The 22,871-nt window shown below is 38.6% G+C and overlaps 1 protein-coding gene across 3 annotated transcripts; it reads right to left on the bottom strand.

The window, feature by feature from the left end:
- Window positions 1-673: 673 nt before the first annotated feature.
- Window positions 674-20,956, bottom strand: LOC147339430 (uncharacterized). 3 transcript variants are annotated; one of them, XM_086294423.1, is made up of 11 exons: window positions 20,751-20,956; window positions 19,114-19,145; window positions 18,128-18,159; window positions 17,041-17,067; window positions 13,584-14,459; window positions 12,578-12,657; window positions 12,351-12,458; window positions 4,401-12,229; window positions 4,079-4,216; window positions 3,767-3,989; window positions 674-3,648 (listed from the first exon to the last, which is right to left on the bottom strand). In XM_086294423.1, exon 8 carries the CDS (start codon window positions 12,208-12,210, stop codon window positions 5,644-5,646), a length of 6,567 nt encoding a protein of 2,188 aa, XP_086150549.1. In that variant the 5' UTR covers window positions 12,211-12,229; window positions 12,351-12,458; window positions 12,578-12,657; window positions 13,584-14,459; window positions 17,041-17,067; window positions 18,128-18,159; window positions 19,114-19,145; window positions 20,751-20,956; the 3' UTR covers window positions 674-3,648; window positions 3,767-3,989; window positions 4,079-4,216; window positions 4,401-5,643. The 3 variants fall into 3 exon arrangements, with proteins under 3 accessions (XP_086150549.1, XP_086150547.1, XP_086150546.1); XM_086294421.1 differs by lacking the exon at window positions 20,751-20,956 and adding an exon at window positions 19,931-19,985 and having other exon boundaries at window positions 12,578-14,459; XM_086294420.1 differs by lacking the exons at window positions 12,351-12,458; window positions 12,578-12,657; window positions 13,584-14,459; ... (2 more) ...; window positions 19,114-19,145; window positions 20,751-20,956 and having other exon boundaries at window positions 4,401-12,338.
- Between the last annotated feature and the right edge of the window lie 1,915 nt (window positions 20,957-22,871).

The raw sequence follows: 22,871 nt of genomic DNA, 5'->3' as shown, positions 1-22,871 counted from the left end.
AGCAACCATAACAACACATGTATTTTGTGAAAAATCACAATTTTGCAACTCAAAACTTTAAGAGGCATAAAAGTAAAACAGTAAAAGATTTGAAAAAGCTGAATCATACCTGAATAGCCCAATAATTTGTGAACATTTTAAAGTTTGAATGGTTGTTCTAGGTGAAAATATGAGGAAGTAGTTAAGTTTCAAAAACAAGCAAATTTTAGCAGAATTGCTGAAGTTTCCCATTCATTTCAATGGGACAAATTAAAGGAAAAAAGTGGAATATTTTAAAAAGTATAATAGTTAAAAATAGCAAAAATCATAGCAGGAATTAGCAAAAATAGCTGAATAGTTTAAAATTTGAACGGTGAAAATCGGCTGAAAATTGTGGAAGTAGTTTAACGGCGAAAAGTGTACGGAAGCAACTAGAATAATAATAATAACTAGAAAAATTTGCATTTCCTGCGAAAATGCAGTGTGGATGCTTAAAGCTGAAGCTGTATGCAAAAAGTAGCTGAAAAAGCTGAAAAGTTGCAGAAATTGTAAAAACTTTGCAGAAGCAAAGGAACTTTGCTAAAATGGAATAACTTAGCAGAACTGCAATCACTTAGAGGAAACTGTAAAGCTGAAGCTGTCTGCTGAAAATAGTTGAAAATAGCTGAAGAAGCTGAAGAAATCAAAGTCAGTGTTTAAAAAGTTGTTGAAATTTTAATAACTTTGCAGAAGAACATCAAGTTAGCAAAAATGTAATAACTTAGCAGAAATGCAATAACTTAGAAGAAACATAACAATTCAGCAGAAATGTTGTAGTTTACCAGAAGCTACAACTTAGCAGAAATGTAATAATTTATTAAAAAATTAATAACTTGGCAGAAATATTACAACTTACCAGAACTGCTATAATTTTGCAGAAATGTAATTATTAGGAAAAAAATGTATACAGATAACAGCTGAAAACGATGACGTAACCTCAAAGTTACTTGTTTAACTGTGAAAAATGACCAGAAACATTAGAAAAGAAAGAAAACCAATTCAATTCAATTTATATAGCAACAAATCACAACAAAAGTCGCCTTAAGGCGCTTCATAGATACAGAGAAAAACCCAACAATCATATGACATATGACCCCCTATGAGCAAGCACTTTGGCGACAGTGGGAAGGAAAAACTCCCTTTTAACAGGAAGAAACCTCCAGCAGAACCAGGCTCAGGGAGGGGCGGCCATCTGCTGCGACCGGTTGGGGTGAGAGAAGGAAGACAGGAATACCAGCCAGCAGATAAACTGATGTGAAACAAAACCAAGGTAAAATTGCAGAATTTACACAGTTGGTGAAAGGTAAAAATGGCAACAAAAAACCCCCAAACAAACAAACAAAAAAAACAAACAAACAACATTTAGTTAATAAGTGCACAAGATGATTCGATGATAAATATGGTACCAATCTACAAAATACTGTCGAAATGAAGTCCACATTGTGATATATTTCAGGTGTGGAGAGTCACAGAGCTAAACAATCGATGTGCATATTTAAAGAATCAAATAAAGAACATTGTTGTGGAATAAATTACAGTGAATAATAATCACTGCCCTGCGTTAGAGAGTGACTTATGATGATGTATTAATTGGCTTAACTTTACCTCTAACAGCTTTTCACATAGTGCTGTGACCAGGGTGAAATCCATCATAAAGTAACTGTAAACAGTAGAACCATTAGCATGAATGTTATGGTTCTACTCTGATCAAAACTCAAGTCAGCTGTGTGACCTGATATAAAATGATAAAGAGGAACACATATAAATGACCTTTATGAACTTTTCAAAATGACTTTATATGTCTGACCCATTATCTATATATATTAGAGCAGATGTGGAAAACCACTGTTAGACCTACTCTATACTAACACAAACACAGTCAAAAATTCATTGCTAGTGTGACATGTGGTCCTTTTTGCCTTTGACCAATGATATGCTGGTTACTTGGACCAGTTTAGTATTTGCTGTCACAGAGGAATGTTAACCATAAATCCAAAAGACAAAACTGAAAAAATATGTTAATTGCAAACATGTTTTTGCTTAGTAAGAGGATTGAAATTACATGGAAACTGTCACCTTAAAGCCTCATTGTAAATATCATCACAAACAGATGTTTTCCACACGGTTAACAAAGCTCCACCACATCCAATCACTGCATATAAATCTAAAAGAAAACAACAACAAATAAAATGTAATTAACACAAGTGAAGTCTAAGGAGCTTGGAAAGAAAAGCGTCTGGACTTCTTTGAGTTCCTTGAAGACGTTTCACCTCTCATCCGAGAAGCTTCTTCAGTTCTAAGGGTCAATGGTGGAGAGTCCCAGATTTAAACCCAGTGGGAGTTTCCCCCCAAAGAGGGACAAAGAACCCCCTGATGATCCTCTACCTAATCACATGAGCCAAGGTGTGAAAGTGGGTGTGGGTCCCAATCAGCCAGGGTTTCGGGTGAGCTCATTGTGAAACCTGGCCCCACCCTATCATGTGATTTCCCGAGGTCAGGAAATCACCCACGCCCACTCCCAGGATGTGAGTGGACGTTACGGTGTCTGGGGAGGGAACTCAAAACTGGATTATAGATGGCAGACAGTTGGTGTCGTAAACTACCGCCTCTGTTTAAAGATGGTCGCTCACAGTGGACGTAAATGGCTTCTTTCACTCCTCCATCTGTCCAAAATGTGAACATTGGCATCCTCAAAGACTGACCTTTGTCCTTTAGATGCAGATGAACTGCTGAGTCTTGTCCCGTGGAGGTGGCTCTTCTATGTTGTGCCATGTGCTTGTGAAGTGGCTGTTTGGTCTCTCCGATGTAGAAGTCTGGGCATTCCTCGCTGCACTGTACAGCGTACACCACATTGTTAAGTTTGTGTTTAGGAGTTTTGTCTTTCGGGTGAACCAGTTTCTGTCTGAGTGTGTTACTGGGTCTGAAGTACACTGGGATGTCGTATTTGGAGAAAACTCTCCTGAGTTTTTCTGATACACTGGCTACATAGGGGATGACAATGTTGTTGTGTCTGTCTTTCTTATCCTCCCTCGCTGGTGTCTGATGTTCTTTTCTGTGAAGCTGGAATGCAGGCACACTGGACGAGCTTATTCTAAAAAATGTGTGTCCTAATTACTCCAAGTTTGTGTTCCAGAGGGTGATGGGAGTCAAAGAGGAGGTACTGGTCCGTGTGTGTGGGCTTCCGGTAAACTTCGATGTTGAGTTTGCCGTTCTCTTCAATGTGCACAGCGCAGTCCAGGAAAAGCAAACAGTCGTCCTTTGTGTCTTCCCTGGTGAACTTGATGTTTTTATCCACAGCGTTGATGTGCGCAGTGAAGGATTCCACTTTTTGCCTTTTGATTTTGACCCAGGTGTCATCTACATATCTGTACCAGTGGCTGGGTACTCTTCCTTTGAAAGAGCCAAGAGCCTTCCTTTCCACTTCCTCCATGTAAAGGTTGGCTACAACAGGTGACACAGGGGAACCCATGGCACAGCCATGTTTTTGTCTGTAGAAACCCTCGTTGTATTTGAAATATGTAGTGGTGAGGCAGAGGTCTAACAGTGTGCACATCTGATCGGGTGTGAAGTTGGTCCTGTCTTCCAAGGAGCTGTCTTCTTGCAGTCGTTTTCTGACAGTCTCCACTGCCTCTGTAGTGGGTATGCAAGTGAAGAGAGAGACTACATCAAAGGACATCATGAGAACCTTCACAGACATGACACAAGGGAAGACTTTTGATTTAATAACTAAGCTTAAAACAAGTGTTACCTTTGAATATTTGTGGGAAAAATCTGATGCTACCCCAAGAATACAAAGCCACACTGGAAATGATGACAGGCTTGCAGCCCTCTGTCTTCCTGGAGTGAGGTGCCCGATCAGTAGAAGTGAATTGACAGAAGTCAGTGTCTGTAAGAGTGGCCAAACACTGATACTCTGTCCACTTGCGTAGAGTCTAAGAAGCTGGAATGCAGGCACACTGGACGAGCTTGTTCTAAAAAATACAGAAAAAGGAACATTTTTTTTGTCTGTAGAAACCCTAAAAACTACAAATAAGTTATACAATGAACAATATTGAAATACCTTATAGGTGCTGCAGGCCACATAACCAGAATCCAGAGCAATCTCACACTCACATGATGGTGAGGAAAGACATGAGCTCTGCAATGAGGTTTGAAGGCCTCAGTTGGGACACGGAAGAACTCAGAAGACAAGCAATACCTGCACAGAGAGACAGAGTAGAAAAAGCATAGATTTGTAATCCATAATGTGAATTAAAACTCAAAAAGTGTCAACAAGTATAATCATTTGAGTGTGGAATTATTTATGCAATAAACAGGATTTTAATTAATTAATTGAATTAAAAACACTGACATTTTTTTTTATCAAAGATAAAGAATGATACCTCTCTCTGCTCTGAGGATCACTGAGCATCTCTGACAGGAAATACAGTTTCCTCAGTATGAGTCATCATTGATGGTCTCAGAGGTGTGTAGTGTGGTAGCATGATGATGGTCTCCAGATCAGGCAGGAGGTCAGGTGATGGGTGTGTCATCTTCTCCATTGAAGACACACTGGTATGGCAATTCATAACACAGCAGTCTCCTTGTGGCATGTAGTTATCTGTGCAGTCCAGCACTGATGGATCAGGTTTGGCTCAGCAGTTCATGAAGATGGTGTCTGAAAAAATATATCTAACAAAACACGTGCTTATAACACCACCCACCCAGCTCAGCCCCCAAGTGTCTATGTAATGCTGGTATGGGGTGTCGGTTACTAAGTCTAATTAGTGCATCAGAAAGCGGGGGCTACACCTAAAGCCCACACTTTTTGATGTCTTTGTTTATTAGCAGCTTTTTCCAGCTGCTCAGAGAATTCTGACTTGGCCTTTATCCACCCAAACCCAAACCCACCCGGATAAAGGCCAAGTCAAACTCACACACCATACCAGCATTACATAGACACTTGGGGGCTGATCTGGGTGGGTGGTGTTAAACTGTAGTCGGGAACTTTCAGAAAACTATCCATTTACTTCTAAATCAGTTTTTATACATATTCTGTAAGCTGTACTAATGTTTTTCTCTACATAATGTATCATTATAGACATCTCTGGTAGCCTAAAGATAGTTTATAACTTTTGACATTTTTTACCTGTAAAACATGATAAGCAAAACCTCATTCATCACAAAAACTTTTGATTCTACAAAAGCTACTATAATCAAGAAAATATAATTGTCTGTATTTATTCATGTGAGCCATAATAAATACCTGCATTTATGTGGGATTTATTTATTTACTATTTCATATTTTCAAGCCCTTGGAGGGGAAGATCTCGTTTGTTGAGCTACATACGTCACAGTAAAAAGATTTAGTCATTTAAAACATGAGAATAAAAGAAATGATGTTGGTTTAATAAATGTTGCAGCACATTTCAGATCAGAGGTGCATGATAGCAGATGTTCTCTGCTCTGCATGAAGTTCAGCAATGATTTGGTGAAATGATTAATAACATTGCAATAAGAAAGGGTCTTCTGACAGACAGAGTAGGGAAGACCCTTTTTTCAATGAAAAATCTTTTTCATGCTCTACAATCAGTAAACTCTGTAACAAACATGATCTGTAATTGTTTCAAAACTCACCAGACGACTTCATGATTGGCTCGAGGACAGGACACAAAAGACAGGGTTGTGGTAACTGTAATATGATCTCAGAACACCTGAATACAGACATTTCTGTGGCTGAGAAATAAAAATGAGGTCAAGCAGGGTGTTCTTGTCTGTAGTGGCAGAAGTGATCAGCTGTGAATACCCTCTCGACTGAAACTGCTCCAGAATCTGTTTTCTTCCACTCTGCAACTGGTTCTCATTAAAATCTCCACACACAATGATTGGGTGACAGTCCATTATTTCAAGTGAATCTAAAAGACTTACCAGGTTTTGCATGAATGGTGTCAAACTGTAGTCAGGGGGTCTGTACACAACAGCAATGAGTGCAGGGAATGGAGCCTGAACCTTCAACACTAAAAACTCAAGATCAGTGACATTATGCAGATACTGTTTTACCTGAACCTGAAAATGATTCCTCAAATACACAACAACTCCCCCACCACTTCTGCTGGCCATGTGAGGAAAGTTTGTGTAGGACACATGTCTGTTGCGTTTGAACATGGTGTAGCCGTCCAAATGAAGACTGTCTGCAACAAAGGAGCCTTGAAGGTGAGACTCAGTGAGACACAAAACATCTGCTAAACACATTTCATGATGACTCTTGATGTCACTGATGTGAGATGGCAAACCCTCCGTATTGTGATGGATCAGTGTAAGAGTGTCAAGTCTGCTGGCTGTTTCTCTGACCTGAAGAAGAGGCATCATTTCTTCAACACTGGCTTGTCTCATGGTTTGGAGCGCTGCAGTTACCTCGGGATTGGCGTAAATCTTTTTCTCATCCAAGTCCTGCAAATAGAGTCCACTGAGAGACGTCACCCTGCTGAGAGCAACGTAAGCCATACCTGGTTCAAAAATGTTCTTCATTGAAACTACAGCTGTCTGTGTTGTAAGACCCTGAGTTTTGTGAATTGTGCAAGCGAATGCTAGCTTTACAGGAAACTGTCTGCGTACTGCTCCTTTAAACTTCAGACTCTCCTCTGCTCTCTCAATGTAAACCAGATCATCAGAAGCTGCATTAGCACTGCGGTTGTGTCTCATAGGCTGCCGGTTGTCCATCCTGAGCCCCAGTTTAATTATGTGTCCATCATTTTCAGATCTCACCACCTTTACCAGTATACCAAAAGCACCGTTGACTAAACCGTTTAGTGTGTCCAAGTTTCTGGTCAGCATGACTCGAGCTCCTTCAGCAACATTCAGAGTGTCAGGTAAATCATTTCTCCCACCTGTAAATGGTTTGTCTCTTCGTTCCATTCTGCCTGTACATTTATCCTTCTGGAAATCGTCTGCATTGATGATTATGATGTTTGAATGAAGCTTCTTCAGGGTATCTGTGTTGTGGGATTCCACATTCTTGTTGGTGGCATAAATGTGTAAGACCTCAGTTGGACATTCTTCTGGTGCAGTCACAGCCTGTGACAACAAATCTCTGTCGCACTGAGAAAGCTCATCTGTCTTTTCTTTGACTCTAATCCTGTTCAGCATCTCTGCAAAGGCCACATCATCTTTCTGACGCATGATCTCGGTTAGAGTGATCATCTGAAAATGCTCCTGCCATAGGTCAATCTGTTCTGGATCGTAAACACAGAGAGGTTTAGACTGTCGCACTGGTGGCAGCTGGTAAAAATCTCCAACAGCTAAAACTGACATTCCACCAAAAGGTCTCTGAGTGCCTTTGATTTGTTTCAGTCTTGCATCCACATAAGCAAAAAGGGGTTTTGAAACCATTGAAATTTCATCAATAACAATAATTTCAGCATTCATCAGCTCAGATCTGACTTCATCCAGTTGGTTACCAAGTCCTTGAATGGGTGGTTTCAGACTCCTGGGTAGTTTCAGTAGAGAATGTAACGTAGAGCCACTGATAGAAAAAGCTGCTGTACCGGTAAATGAAGTCAGTAAAACAGTTGGATTTGATATGTCAGCTTCTTCTGCATTAGCAGGCAGTCTGCTCAGGATCTTTGATGCTTCAGAATGAATACACTTAATCAGATGTGACTTTCCAGTTCCTGCACCACCGTTGATATAGAAGAAAAATGGATCTGGGTTCAAACCACAAACTCGCTGAATACACCAGTCTCTTATAGTATAGAACACGCAGGCCTGCTTCTGGTTCAGATTCTGATACATTACACGTACCACGGCTGGATCTACTGCAGGTTGTTCTCTGACGGCTCTGATCTTTGTTACAGCATCAGACTGACGACTGTAGTCGGGAACATTCTCCTGTTCGTTCTCATCATCAGAATGTCTCTCAGGAAGATTCTCATCGCATTGCAGCCTCACAACTTCAGATTCAGGAGCCAGATTACACCATTCATCGATCACAACATCCCTATTTTGTTCAAACTCTTCCAGTGCACTCTCAATATCCTCAGAGTTCTTCTCATACTTGTCTTTATTTCTTTTCACAACCCTTTTCACAGACTCACTGTGGTCTGAACATGGAAGTCGTACAAAACCTGAGTTGTAGAAGGACTGATAGGTTTGGAACCCTTGTGGTTTCAGTTCCTGCTCTGATCTGTGTGGAAGGTAAAGTCTCAACAGTCGACCATAATATTGCTCAGGATCTTTTTCCTGTGAACAGTGGTAATATCTGATTATAGCTGGTTTATCATTCTTTCGCCTTTGTACAAATCCAAGCTGGTTTAGAAGAGGAAGCACATCTTTTCCTTCATTTGGACCACTCACCAACCTGCACAAGGCAGCAAAATCAGCCAGTGACATTTCCTCATATTCTGGGGTCTCAGGTCTGCATTTGTATTTATCACTCAAACTTGTCATCCAAATATTACAACTGTCGTGTGTTGTGCTTTCCAGGAAGCTCATGGGCCGACTCATTTTTACTGGGTTATCATCTGTTGGTACAAATACAACACTGCGGGAACATTTTTTCATTTTTAGGCCACAGACTCGAGTCACACACTCCTGTGCGCTGATTTCTCTCTTTTTTGAGTAAGCTTGCATCACAGCTCTCATTTCATCACATTCATTGACGGTGTTCTTATCAGAGTTGTCAATAACTGTCTTCAGGTATTCAGAGAGGCCAGATTCTTTCTTTGTTATATATTTACAGAGGTATTCTATACATGAATAGGCATTCAAAATGAATGAGACATCTAAATTAGAGTTCCAGGCTTCAAGCAGGTCTGGGTTGTAATTGTTGATCCAACACTCATTTGGGTCACGTTTCAGAATCAGAGCTGTTTTCTTGTTTATGTCTTGGAGGCATTGTTCATACTCATTCATTGTTAAGTTGCATCGTGACAGAATCTGCTCTATGGTGAGGGAAGCAGCTTCAGGTTCCTTCAGCAGGTTCAACAAAGGTCTGAGTTTGGCTTTTGCAGCTTCAGTGTCTGAATCCTCATCCTGTCTCACAATCATTGTTCTTGTGGCTGGTGGTTTGGGAAACCCAAATCTACAACCAGAGTTCACACTCTTAAAGCATGTCTTTGTGTGGTTTTTGCTGTGCTTTTGTAGCTCAGTGACTTTTTTGTGCAGTTCAGGTTGTTTTTCTGGATCAGGGAGTTGAGCTGAGATGTATCTGTCCACAAAGTCACAGACAGTTTGGTCATCATCCACATCTGCTTCTACCTTTTCTCGAATCCACAGCAACATGTGTATATGTGGACTACCTCTGTGCTGGAACTCAACTCTGTAAAAGTAATCAATGATCTCACCAAGGGGCTGTGCAGGAGAAAAAAGCAAATCTCTGAACAAAGCCTCAACACGTTTATCAAACATTCGCATGGTGGTTACTGGATTTGATCTTAGAATTTCACACTTTTCTGACCAGTCCAGGGCTTCAAAATCAACCTCTTCACCTTGCTGTCTCTTTATTGCTTGAATCACTTCAGGCCATCTCATCTCAGCAGCAGAGAAAGTGACAAAGAACTGAGGTGTTCCTATTTGGCGAACCATGCTGAATAGATCTCTGGTAGTTTTCTGCCAGTAAGCTGGAGTTCCTCTGAGTGGCTGCATAAATCTGATTGCATCTTTATTTCTTACCAGCTTCTCTACTTCTGTCTTACTTTGTAACATTCCTGATGTGATTTTGCGTCCATCTTTGGTCATAGTTTTACCTTTCCTTAGCTGTATTGTCATGCTGGAATTAGCCAAATGTATTTCAGTGACAAACTGTGAGAAAAACAAGTAATTTGTGTCTTTAGCAAATCTTGCATCAATGTTGAAAAGCCTTGACTTGAAGTAAGCACTTGGTGTGAGCTTGAGACGTCTCTTTTCATCCAGTGTATTCTGACCAGTAGGAAACTGCACAGGAAATGCCATGGCTTCCAAATGAGGAGTTCTGAAGAAGCTAACAGGATTGTTTCTTTCTGCAGGAGCCACACAATATGTGTTATCAGTGAAACAGAGAATCTCTTCTGAAATGTCTACAGGCTGCAGACAACTTTCTAGAGCAAAACCTCCATTGTTCAAATCACTTTCTGGTTCATCTGGATTTTGTTCCTCTGGTTGTTCATCACAGGATTGCATATTAATATCTTGGTCACTTTGAGACTCACTTTCGCACAAAAGGGCATCTTTTTCATAGTTGTCAATTTCCATTAAATCTGCTTCATTATAATCATCACTTGCCATGCTGGCTTCATCACTGCTGTCATCATCAGGTAACGTTGGATCACAAAGCAATGCATCATCTCTGATAACAATATCTGTGTACTGTGGATGAATTTGTTTCAGTTTACGCAGAGCTTGAATGAGTTTAGACCAGGTGACAGTCTGGAACAGCTGATGGCCTTTGTAGCACAGTCGTCTTTTCAGCTTTATCCTCATGATCTGTGATTGGCTTCTGATCCTCGGTAAACTGTCAACTGTTTGTTGGACCTCAGATGGTACACACACCACATTACCACGTATAAGTCTCTGTCTCCCCTTTGGAAGAGGAATAATCTTAGCAAATGGTATGCATTTGGCAATCAGATGTCTCTCCAGAATGTTGAGATCACAAAGTTCAGCTGGAATATCCTGCAGTTCTAAACCATTAACAGCAGCAAGCCTGGGCATGCATCCACTTTTGAGGGAACTGTGACATGTGTGACAGATATACTCTTTTTTTCTCTCAACAGGAAAGCTGCAGTGATCATGACATGCTTCATCACACACATGAACATATTTACCAGTTAGACACTGATGAGCTACAGTCTGGTGTTTTGAGTAATTTTGTCTTTTGCAGATTTTCACCTGATTAGGAAAAGAAGCTTTTAGACAAACAGTACAAACATAAGATGGTGCTGACTTAATGTTTGATCTGAAACGAGATATGGCCTCATTCATTAAAGTGTTCTCTGGATGACACTGTAAAGTCTCAGCTGGTCGATGCATCTGGCGATATTTCCGTTTTATATTCATTGCACATCTGATATTATGCATCTGTCTGAAAGAAAAACCATTCCAATATTTTACTCTCATTCGTTCTCTCATATTGTCCTTGTGTTGTTGCTGAAATCGTCTCTCTTCTCCATAACGCTTAGTCATGTAAGATAGTTTTTTCTTTTTAAATTCTTCACTTTCTTTATATAGGTTATATACATATGACCTCATGTAAGCTTTATGTTTTTCTCTGAATTCAGCACAAGTTCTGTATATTCTTCTTATACGCTCTTTCTGCTTATCTCTGAATATGGGAGACTCTCTATATGTTCTTGTTACACGTTCCTTCTGCTTTTCTCTGAATATGGGAGACTCTCTATATGTTCTTGTTACACGTTCCTTCTGCTTTTCTCTGAATAGGGGAGACTCTCTATATGTTCTTGTTACACGTTCCTTCTGCTTTTCTCTGAATAGGGGATTGTCTTTATATGTCCTTATGACACATTCTCTTTTTCTCTCTCTAATTTTAGCACTTTCTCTATACATCTTTCTAAAATGTTCTCTCTGTTTCTCCTTATAGGTAGCATTTAATTTATACAGTTCATTTTTGTACATGCTCTTTTTCTGTCTGTGATCAGGATCATTACACTTCTTAGTTGAGTTTTTTTTCTTTGTCTTGAAGCTTTCATCAAACCTGTACATCTGCCTTTCTTTCGTCTTCTGATTTTCCTTTCTCTGTGGTAGCTTTTGTTGGGTCAATAATCTTCTCCTCATTTTTTGCCTTTCATGTTTACTATATTTCAGCAGTTTATCTGAGAGTTCCTCTGTTATCTTAGTTGAACTGGAGGCACTGTTTGAATCATTCTGAGGAACAGAATCTGATGTTACCTGAGTGTCTCTTACAGAAGATGCAGATGTTTCTTTTTCTAAATACTCAGAAGGAAGATGGTTGTTTTCAGTAGCAGCTGTCTCATTTGAATAATCCACTCTGGATGATGTCACTTCAGTCGTTAAAGTGTCTCTCACAGTCTTCTGTGTCTGGTCAGTAGATCTTTGGGAGTTTATTTCATGAACGGCTTCATTTAAAGCTGGTGCTGTAACAGTTGTAGCTGTTTGTCTGTATTCGGTGGTTTGATTAGCATCTCTTTGGTCAGCAGCGTTTTCACTGTGAAACTCGATGGGCTGTAGTTCATAAGTGCAGCTTGGTGCGATGCTGAACATTCTGTACAAACGTTTGATCCTGTCAATCATGTCATTAAGACGTGTGAATTTCAACATAACTGCAGTTCCACCACTTACACTTAGCGACAATGGCATACCAGTAGACTTACGTGGGTGAGGGTCAAAATATGCATATTCACCTGAAGTCAGCCTGCTAACAGCGATGACTGTTCCTCCCATGACTAGCAAAGCATAGCGAACGTCTGAAGCCAAACACTGTAATCCCTGTTCAAGGCTCGGAAAGTGATCTGTACCATCAAATGTGCCGTAATGAGCAAACTGAGACATGTCGACTTGATACTCGTGTGTGCGGCTGGTAACAACTGAGGGAAGTTCATCGCAGGCTAGAAACACACTGTTCACAAACCTCAGTCTGGCATCTGAATAGACGGCATGGCCTTTGTCCAACACACAGTTTAGATCTGCTCTGGTAATAAATTCATCCTCCTGTAAGAATGACAGGAAAACCAAACTGTTAGCCATGCATTGCTGATTCCGGTACTTTCCATACCTAGGAGCGGCCTGGCTTCGGGAAGCACAGACGCTACTCACTCGTGGACTTTCACTGTTTGTAACCTGTACATGAGACTGTACTGGAGCTTGTCCATCATGCTGTGTTTGTACAGTTAGCTGGGGTTTAGTCTGGATTACCTGCATAACTTCAGGCTCTGGGACAGACACTGAGGGAACACTTCTTTTTACCACATCTGCATAAGACACTGTGGCTGTCTCTCCATCATGCTGTGTTTGTACAGTTAGCTGGGGTTTAGTCTGGATTACCTGCATAACTTCAGGCTCTGGGACAGACACTGAGGGAACACTTCTTTTTACCACATCTGCATAAGACACTGTGGCTGTCTCTCCATCATGCTGTGTTTGTACAGTTAGCTGGGGTTTAGTCTGGATTACCTGCATAACTCCAGGCTCTGGGACAGACACTGAGGGAACACTTCTCTTTACCACATCTGCATAAGACACTGTGGCTGTCTGAACACTGCTCTGCACTTCTGTGCTGGGAAAAGCTGAAACACACACCTTTACCTGCTCACTGCTCTGAGAAACATTCACCTGTTCTTTCTGCTTTTGCCATCTAAGCTTCTGGGACTGCGACCTTTGACTTTTTCTTGGCATTTTGCTGAAGTACAATCTGGAGCTTATATGTGGTTATACACAAATATAAACAAAACTGAACCTTGAAACACAGAAAAACTTATAACTCCTTAAGTTACTGTTAAATCTGAGAAATGTACTATTATACTATAAAATGTTTTTATGAATATATGAATAGATGTTAAAAAGCTGATTTGTACTCCAAACTCAAAATAAAGGAAATTCAAAGTTCTCTGGAAACAATTTGGTCCGTTTTATTGTACCTCTTTTAGAAACGGGGTTTCTTCAGCTGGATGTTCTGCAGCAGTCAGGAAACAGGAAGTCTGGGTCCTCAGGCACTTCTCGATGACAATACTGACTGAATACTTACACTGAGTGACAAAATGGGTTTGTCCTTAAATAATAATACTATAAACTTGCAGTCAAATGTTATAGCCAATGAAACAGACTAACAGACTGGATCTAATTTATTATTTATCTGAATGTATGTATTACAAAATAACCAGATTATCTTATTACAAATAAACTTATAAAAAGGTGATATTTTATACAATTGATCAAAGTAAGCCAAACTAGCAGTCCAAACTAAAGTCTAATGCAAAATTAAAATGACAAATGTAGGGCTGTGTAAGTAGTTTCTACTATAAGTTCTACTGTACTGTAATTCTACTACTGTATATTCAACTTGTAATTTAAAGCAAAATGACTGAATGTGAGAGAGCTTAATGACAGGAAAGAAAGAGCAGTGAGAGCAGAGATCTCTCAGAATTCTGTAACAGATAGATCAAGTTCTGGTAACTTGGATTTCTGAAAATTGGATTCTGAAAGGATTCTCAAAACTTGGATTCTCAAATTAGATAGAGCAGTAGAGATAGAGGGATACAAGATAGAATGGCTTTCAAATTAGATAGAGCAGTAGGGATAGAGGGATACAAGATAGAATGGCTTTCAAATTAGATAGAGCAGTAGGGATAGAGGGATACAAGATAGAATGGCTTTCAAATTAGATAGAGCAGTAGGGATAGAGGGATACAAGATAGAATGGCTTTCAAATTAGATAGAGTTGGGAGAGTGATAGGATAGACAGAATTGCTTATAATGATAGAGAGAGAGAGAGAGGATCTTCTGCAGCAGGTCACCTGTAAGACACAAAAGGCATGGAATTAGTCATATTTCCAACATGCTTGGATTTACCATATTCTTCAGACTATATGGCACACCTAAAATCCTGTCATTATCTCAAAAACATACAATGTGCCTAGCGTATCGATTCTGGTTATGCTTACTGACCTCAAACGGGATTTCTGTGGTACACAGCGCTCAAAATTCTGTCAAATATTTTAGTAAGACTTCGTAAGCTACAAAGCTGCGCTGCTTGATGTATTGTCAGGGCATTATGGCTACCATAGTCAGGACCCTCGCAGAGTAATTCGTACGGTGCTTCAACATAACATTATGGTGTGTGTACAAGGACCTGGCACGTGCTAAGAGACATGCTTAAGAAGCAGATTTCAAACTGATCAACCCATGAAGAGTTTGATGGATTTGTGGATGAGGAATGAACTGAAAAAGTGAGTGTATTGTTCTGTATTTTATGTGTTACAACTGAACAGTGTTGAGAGTTGTTTGTGAATGACTTGAATAAAGTTTGACTTATCTGACTGTTTGTTTGGCTTAATCTGCCTTAAAAACAGGCTTGTTTATTGACATTATGCCTTATAATCTCAAAAATACAGTACATGTAGGGCTTTGAATACTAAAGACTTCTACAGTAAATTATTGGACTGAACAGAATGACAATGTTTAACAAATGATGGTGGAACTGTTATAAGGACATTTTTACATTCTATTAAAACAATAAACTAAGTCTATAAACTCAAACCAAGACGTGCTGCTACAGTAACTTACTGTAAATATTAAATGGTCCAACAAAACCAACACACTGAGGTTACAGCACAGTTTCAGGTCACTCTGTATGAATTTTGGCAAAATGAGAAATTTGGAGACAGCTAGTTTCTACACAGCAGTTTCTACATATTTCAGTCACATTTGGGGCATGTTTGATACACAGCAATAAGCACTACACTAAATCTATAATAAACTTATCATAGCTGATATAAAGGCCTAATTAGCAAAATTTAGTATGATGATCATTTCTTTGTAGATCATTTCATGATAAAAAGAACAGAAGTGAGTGCTGTATCTGAGCTGTTGCATGTAAGATCTTTGCTGGACATTCCCACATTTCTTAAACAAACAAACAAACATGACTTTCAGACAGTTCATCTTTTGTAAATTAGGCCAGGATTATTTTCAAAAAACAGCCTTGATAAAAATATCAGGCCACTATAAAATGTCTTATGTTTATGTTTTCATCCCACCTATACTTTGCAAGTCATTATGACAAATTACAAAAAGCAGTTTTTAGGCAGTGATTTAAGGGAAGAAGCTTTTGAAATCCACAATGCCCTACCACCAGTGGTCTCAAACTCTGGTCCTTAAGGCCTGGTGTCCAGAAACTTTTCTATGTGTCCCTGTTGCAACACACCTGAATAACATTAGTAGGTCATTAGCAAAACTCTACAGAACGTGACTGCATGCTGAGGTGGTAATTCAGGAATTTGATTCATGTTATAGCAGCTCATGAGTGAATGAACATGATGCAATGAAAGTACTTTTAGAAGTACATTTTTCCAAACACTTAAATTACTTACATTTGAGTAGTCTTAGGGGATGCCACTTCAGCACACAGTCAAATTCTATACTCTCACTAATGACCTACAAATGTTATTCAGGTGTTTTGTAACAGGGACACGTGGAAAAGCTTCAGGACACCGGCACTTGAAGAGTGGAGTTTGAGACCCCTGTCCTATGTGAATATTTAATTGTCCCTAAACTGCTAGTCGTGAGCTGCTCTAATGTGAAACAAACACATATAGTTCTGTAAAGGTTTACAAAGAGACTACTAAGGATCTGGAGACCTCAGAAAACAGAAACCCTCCCAGATGTTGTAGCTGAACATGCAAAAACAAGTTGCCTAATAATATCTCGATGATAACCAAGAGCTGTGCTGACTAACTGCACTAAACTGAATCATCTATAGTGAGAGAAAAACACCAGCATTAAAGTCAAACATGGTGCTGTTACTGTGATGTCCCAGAGTTCCTTTACTACTTCAGGACCTACATCAACTCATCAGGTCCTGGGCTTAAGTTTAATCACACTTAGGATCTGAAGCACACAAGCAAGTCCAATTGAATGAATGAAACAAAACACATGGTGTAAACTAATCAGTCTGGACTTTAATGAAATTAAGATACTTGGCATGACTTGAAAACCCTATATTGGGCCTTAATTAAGACTTTTTTCTTTTCTTTTTTTGCCTGTCCTGTTTGGATCTAATTATGACAATTCTGAAATTATAGTGGACCAAAATCAACCAGTGATGTAAACCAGTCATTACCAGTTACTGTAAATGCTTGATGGTAATTGTTGCTATCAGGGCATCCACAGCTGGGTATTACAGACCAACATGTTTTTACATTAGACCAGGTTGTTCTGGTTCAAAAATGAAATCATCACTTTAAAACTGCTTTTTGTATTTATCCAGGTCATCCTTGTTAGATGATTTGAAACATGTGAAAAAAGCATAAACAAAATAAATCTGCAAGGAAGAAAGACCTTTCTCAGCACTGTACCGCAGACAAAACCTTTACTTACCAGACTTGCGACGATCAGATCAGTATCCTAGAGAAAGGAAACAACACATCAGATCACTGTTTAATGACTTACACTGTTGAACCTCTTCGCACACAATCCAATTTACTGTGACATGAAATAACTAGTAAAATCCTCAATTTCTTCAAGCCTTTATGAACTCACTGTAGTCTAAAGAGGACAAACTTCAGTTACAGAGTCTCACATGGTGATAACATGTGTAATAAAGGCATGCATACTACAGAAGTGCAAAAAAGAGGCACCAATATTTGTTGGTACAGATTATGGCTTTTTAGCTCCATCATTTTCTATCACAAGTCAGTGCTTAATAAAGTGTGAAAAAACCACAACTGTTAGAATCAACGGAAAACCTCATTAGGTTTTAGTTCTGGTCTGAATATGTAAATCCTAAAATACATGTAAATTCTGACATGTTATAGTAACAACAGTGGTACACCATTTTTGCAATTACAAAAATTATAATAAAGAGTCCTTCCATTGTACCTGTTGGCAGGAATCTTTTTGTATTTTTCAATATTTCCCTTTTATATAAAATTTTAAACACATTGTATCAAGCAAATTATTAAGAAACTGATTTAAACTTATTGTATATAAATTACACACAGGCTTTAACATACACAACATTGCCTACTCACAACTCTGGTCCTCTGAGTTTTTTATTATTGCTTAAATGTTTAACCTACCACTTCTGTTCACTCAGGCAAAAATACTTCTATAGTGGTCTGACTTTAATGTAATACATAAGCAGAATATGAGTGAAGATATAAATCAACAACTGTGGTGCTCTGCTACGTAAATCCACAAACAAACGGAGAACACAAACAACTGTATAAAAACAGTTGTTTGTGTTCAAACATAAAAATCAGACACAAATGGCCTGTTAAACTTCAGGGACAGTCAGAGGTCATGTGTGGGGCCTTTGCTGCTACAAGGTATAAATTCTGACCATTTGATTTTGCCCATCAATAAATGGTAATGTCACAAAAACCAAACTACGTTAGGTAAGTTGCTAAACATGTTACACAGTGACAATGTCATATTACTGCAGTTACAATTGCTGCTTACTTACCAGCAAAGGCAAAACCAAAGTTCTGTTTCACTCTGTAACAAAAGAACAAAAATACAGAATCAGACAACTAAAATCAGCATCAGAGTCAATACTGCATCACAATCTGTAGTGAAAAAAAAAATCTGTTAAATTCTTTGTTTACAACAGCTTTACTATAAACACCCCATCTTCTCTTTCTGCACCTTATTAAAGATTTCTGTCTTTATTAAGGTGATGTGTCGTTTTATCAATCTGCAATAAGCCACAGAAATTCCTCATTAACGTAAAGCTCTAATACTTTGGTGCTATTACATAACACATCAGATACCACAAGCAAGGATTTGCTCGCACTGCACACTTGATCAAATGATAACATCACAGTTTCAAAGCATGCAACAATCACAAATAATACTTGATACTATAAATGCTTGATGGTAGTTCTTCGTATCAGGGCTTCCACAGCTGGGTATTAGAGACCAGCATGTTCTCACATTAGAACAGATAGCTCTGGTTTGGTTTTCTCTGCTTCATACGTGAAATCATCACTTTAAAATGCTTTTTTGTATTTATTCATATCATCCCTGTTAGATGATTTGAAACATGTGACAAAAAAGCATGAACAAAATAAATCTGCAAGGAAGAAAGACTTTTCCCAGCACTGTACCTCAGACAAAATGAACTCACTTTAGTCTAAAGAGGGCAAAATTTAATTGCAGAGTCTCAAATGGCCTTAACATGTGTAATAAAAACAATAATTACTACAGAAATGCTTTGATAAGCCTTTAAAATTAGACATAAATGGCCTATTAAACTTCAGGGACATTTTTAGGGACACTCAGAGATCTAGTGGGGGGGGGGGGCTTTACTGCTTATAAATCCTAAATGTGTTTTTGCCCATGAGCAAATGGCAAGATATCACAAAAAGCCAAACTATTGTATGTAAATTGCTAAAAATGTTACACAATCCCAATTTCATATTGCTTCAGTTACAATCACTGTTTACTTACCAGCAAAGGCAAAACCAAGCTTCTAGTTCACTCTGTGTAACAAAAGACAAAGAACAAAAATACAGGATCAGAAAACTCAAATCAGCATCAATACTGCATCACTCTCTGTTGTCAAAAAGATTCACTAAACTTCTTTGTTTACTACAGCTGGAATACAAACAACAACTCTCCTCTGTTTTCTTTGGTCTACATCTCATTTAAGATTGCAAAACACTCATACATGAAAAACTGCACGACATATTTTTAAGGCTTTAATATTTGAGGTGGTCTGCATTCAAATTCTACTTCCTAAAATATTACCAACTGCACATAGTATCATAGTAAATATGCTCTAGTTTTAAAATAAATATCTATGTACCATACTAATAATAATATACTGCCATATTTTATTTATGTGAAGGTGGGCTGTTGTTTATTTCATTAATTTCCCACAAAGTGAGAATTTAAACTGTGCTGCAGATTTAGGTTGGCACAAACAAGCCTTTGTTAAACAGTTCTTAAAAATTAAAGTCTACATATTAGGAGTTCTTATTATTCTTGGGCTATGTCCACACGTACTTTTGAAAATGGAGATTTTTCTATGCGTTTGCACCTTTCGTCCACACTTAAACGGCGTTTTCGGTCACTGAAAAACTAAAAACGCTTGCCAGAATATTTTCAAAAACTCCGTTTTTGCATTTATGCGTGGACAGGGAAACGGAGAAAACGCAGCGCCTTTTTTGACGTCACACTGTGCGCAACGTTATTGTTTCGGTGAAATGCATTTCTACAATACGGTTACTGTTAATTGTTCTCTCTGCAGTGTTTAAATGCTTACATATGCGCACACAGTTACTGTCCCCCCACAGATATGACTCGGTTCTGCTTCTATGCCCCATCTTTGTTTACCATTTCCCACCGAGGCTTCTAGACTTCTGATTGGCCAACATTTCTACATGGTTAGGAATATAGCGCCACCTGCTGCTTTGGCATGTTCCTAGCAGCGTTCTCCTTCATTTCTGCATTTATGTGTGGACGGGATTGTTTTTTAAAACAGAAACGGAAAATCTCCGTTTTCAAAAATACCCGTGTATGTGGGGACATAGCCTATGTTTAATCCTCAGTTTCTCCCCCCCTCCTTTGTCTTAATTAACCCACAAGACCTGCACACACGTGACTCTTTTTCTCCCGTGTTCGGTCAGAGGCGGTAAAATGGCTCCTTTGATCTTGCCGACAGCTGACACTGAATCTAAGATGGTGGTTCGTTAAAAACTTTACAGCATAAAGAATGAGGCTGTTTTAACCAACTGATTTGTGAAGAGAACTAACTGCACCTTATGTAACAGACTGACAAACACGAACACACCAAATGTAATTAATAAAACAACACAATAACCGTGGTTTACCGTCAAATCTTCATTTCACACTGGGCTCATAAGAACGCTAGTCGTTAGCATTGGGTTGTTAGCTTTAGCTCATCAAACACTGCTTTTACATACAAAAATGACAACTTATCACTAAAAAGCAACCATTGTGTTACTTTAACATGAGTTATACCTCGGCTGGCTTTATAAATCACTAACAAGAACTTGTTACATCGCGTAAACAGAGTATAGACATTTAGAAGAGGAGAGGACAAGCAGAGCAGCAGCACTCACCCAGAGCGGACTCAACGAAGTGTGCAGAAAGGCGGATGTCCGGCAGTCAGGTAAAAGATGAGGCGTTCACGGGTCATAGGAAATTCCAGTATTACACACAATGGGCATTGTAAACATAAAAAATGTAGGTGATTTTTAAATATTTTATACAATATCTATTTGCTAAAAACTAGCAGAACTTTAATTCTATAAGTTAAATAAATATTATTAGAAGGCTCTTCTCCTGAACACCAACACCAAATAGCTGGTGACAGAGTTCACCAGACCTAAAAAAACAAACAAAAAAGACAACCAGTCCAGGACAGTCTGCAAAGATGTTTTAAAGACAATATATATATATATATATATATATATATATATATATATATATATAAATAAACCTTATCCAGTAAGGATTCCCCTCAAACAAATGACCATAATTTCCTAACGGTAAGGGCTTGAACGGTCATTCTTAATTCTTACACCGTTTTGTTCAGAAGAGAAGAAATGTATAGAAATAGTATGATTAAGCATAAATACTACATTTAGCAGAAATACTATATTAAGCAGAAATCCTATAAAAAGCAGAAATAGTAAATTAAGCACAAATCTTATAAAATAGCAGAAATAGTCTGATTTAGCACAATAGTAATAACTTAAACAGAAAAATTGGAAAAGCAAAATGGACAGCTGAAAAAATGCTGAACGTGCTGAAGGTCCCTCAACTATACTTGTTAAATGAAAAAAATCAGCAAAAAAATCTATAACAGCCACACAATCACAAATATCTACACATAAGGAAACACACATGCACAGAGAGACACACACACAAGATCAAATTCAGTCACCCAGTCTAAATATATTGAATTTGAATCTTACAATGAGATCATCCCATTAAAAGGCTTTCTCTCTCTCTCTCTCTCTCTCTCTCTCTCTCTCTCTCTCTCTCTCCCTGTCACACACAGACACACACACACACACACACACACACACACACACACACACACACACACACACACACACAGGGAGAGAGAAGTAAGTTTCTAGGTCAGCCTGGGAGCTGGTGAATTTGAATCCACCAATCAGAGAGGCTGTGCACTTTTCCCCACCAAAACAGGTGCATCTGTTTACACACGCAGCAGCACAGAGAGACACAGGATTTTTGCAGTCTATTTCTCATAGTGACGACTCCCCTCAAACAAATGACCGTAATTTCCTAACCGTAGGGGCTAGAACGGTCATTCTTACACCGTTTTGTTCAGAAGAGATGGGGGAATCTTCAAGTGTTGACAATTTAATATTAAAATATGAATTTTTAGAGATATATGACATGGATGACTTGTTGACTTAGAAGCCACGAATTCCCCAATATGCAAATATGAATGCCTGAGACCACATATGTGATTGGCTGGCTGGGAAGCCGTGCAGGCCCTGATTTGTGGATTTGAATTCCTCAGCCCTCAGATATGATTGGCTGGCTTAGAAGCCACGAAGGCCCCAATATGCAAATTTGAATGCCTCAGGACACTTATTTGATTGGCTGGGAAACTGTGCAGGCCCTGATTTGAAAATTTGAATTTCTCAGTCCTCACAGAGGATTGGCTGCCTGGGGACCTGGCAGAAATATATAGAAATACTATTATTAAGCATAAATACTACATTTAGTAGAAATACTATGTTTTAGCACAAATATTATAAAAAGAAGAAAAACTATAATTTAGCAGAAATACTATATTAAGCACAAATCCTATAAAAAGCAGAAATACTATAATTTAGAACAAATAGTATAAAAAGCAGAAATACTATAATTTAGCAGAAATACTATGTTAGGCACAAATCCTATAAAAAGCAGAAATACTATAATTTAGCAGAAATACTATGTTAGGCACAAATCCTATAAAAAGCAGAAATACTATAATTTAGCAGAAATACTATATTAGGCATAAATCCTATGAAAAGCAGTAATAGTATGATTTAGCAGAAATACTGTATTTAGCACAAGTACCGAAAAGTACCAGAAATACTATGATTTAGCAGAATAGTAATAACTTATTGAAACACAAATGCACAGAGGGACACACAAACACAGGCTCTAATCCACTCAACCAGTCTAACTATGTTCAATTTAAATCCTACAATGAC

This window comes from Aulonocara sp. 'chitande type north' Nkhata Bay, linkage group LG1 (assembly GCF_057382095.1).
Source record: "Aulonocara sp. 'chitande type north' Nkhata Bay isolate Kocher_YH1m ecotype deep benthic linkage group LG1, A_spYH_male_GT1.1, whole genome shotgun sequence".
NCBI classification, from domain to species: Eukaryota; Metazoa; Chordata; class Actinopteri; order Cichliformes; family Cichlidae; genus Aulonocara; species Aulonocara sp. 'chitande type north' Nkhata Bay.
This window is presented reverse-complemented; position numbering and strand designations above follow the sequence as displayed.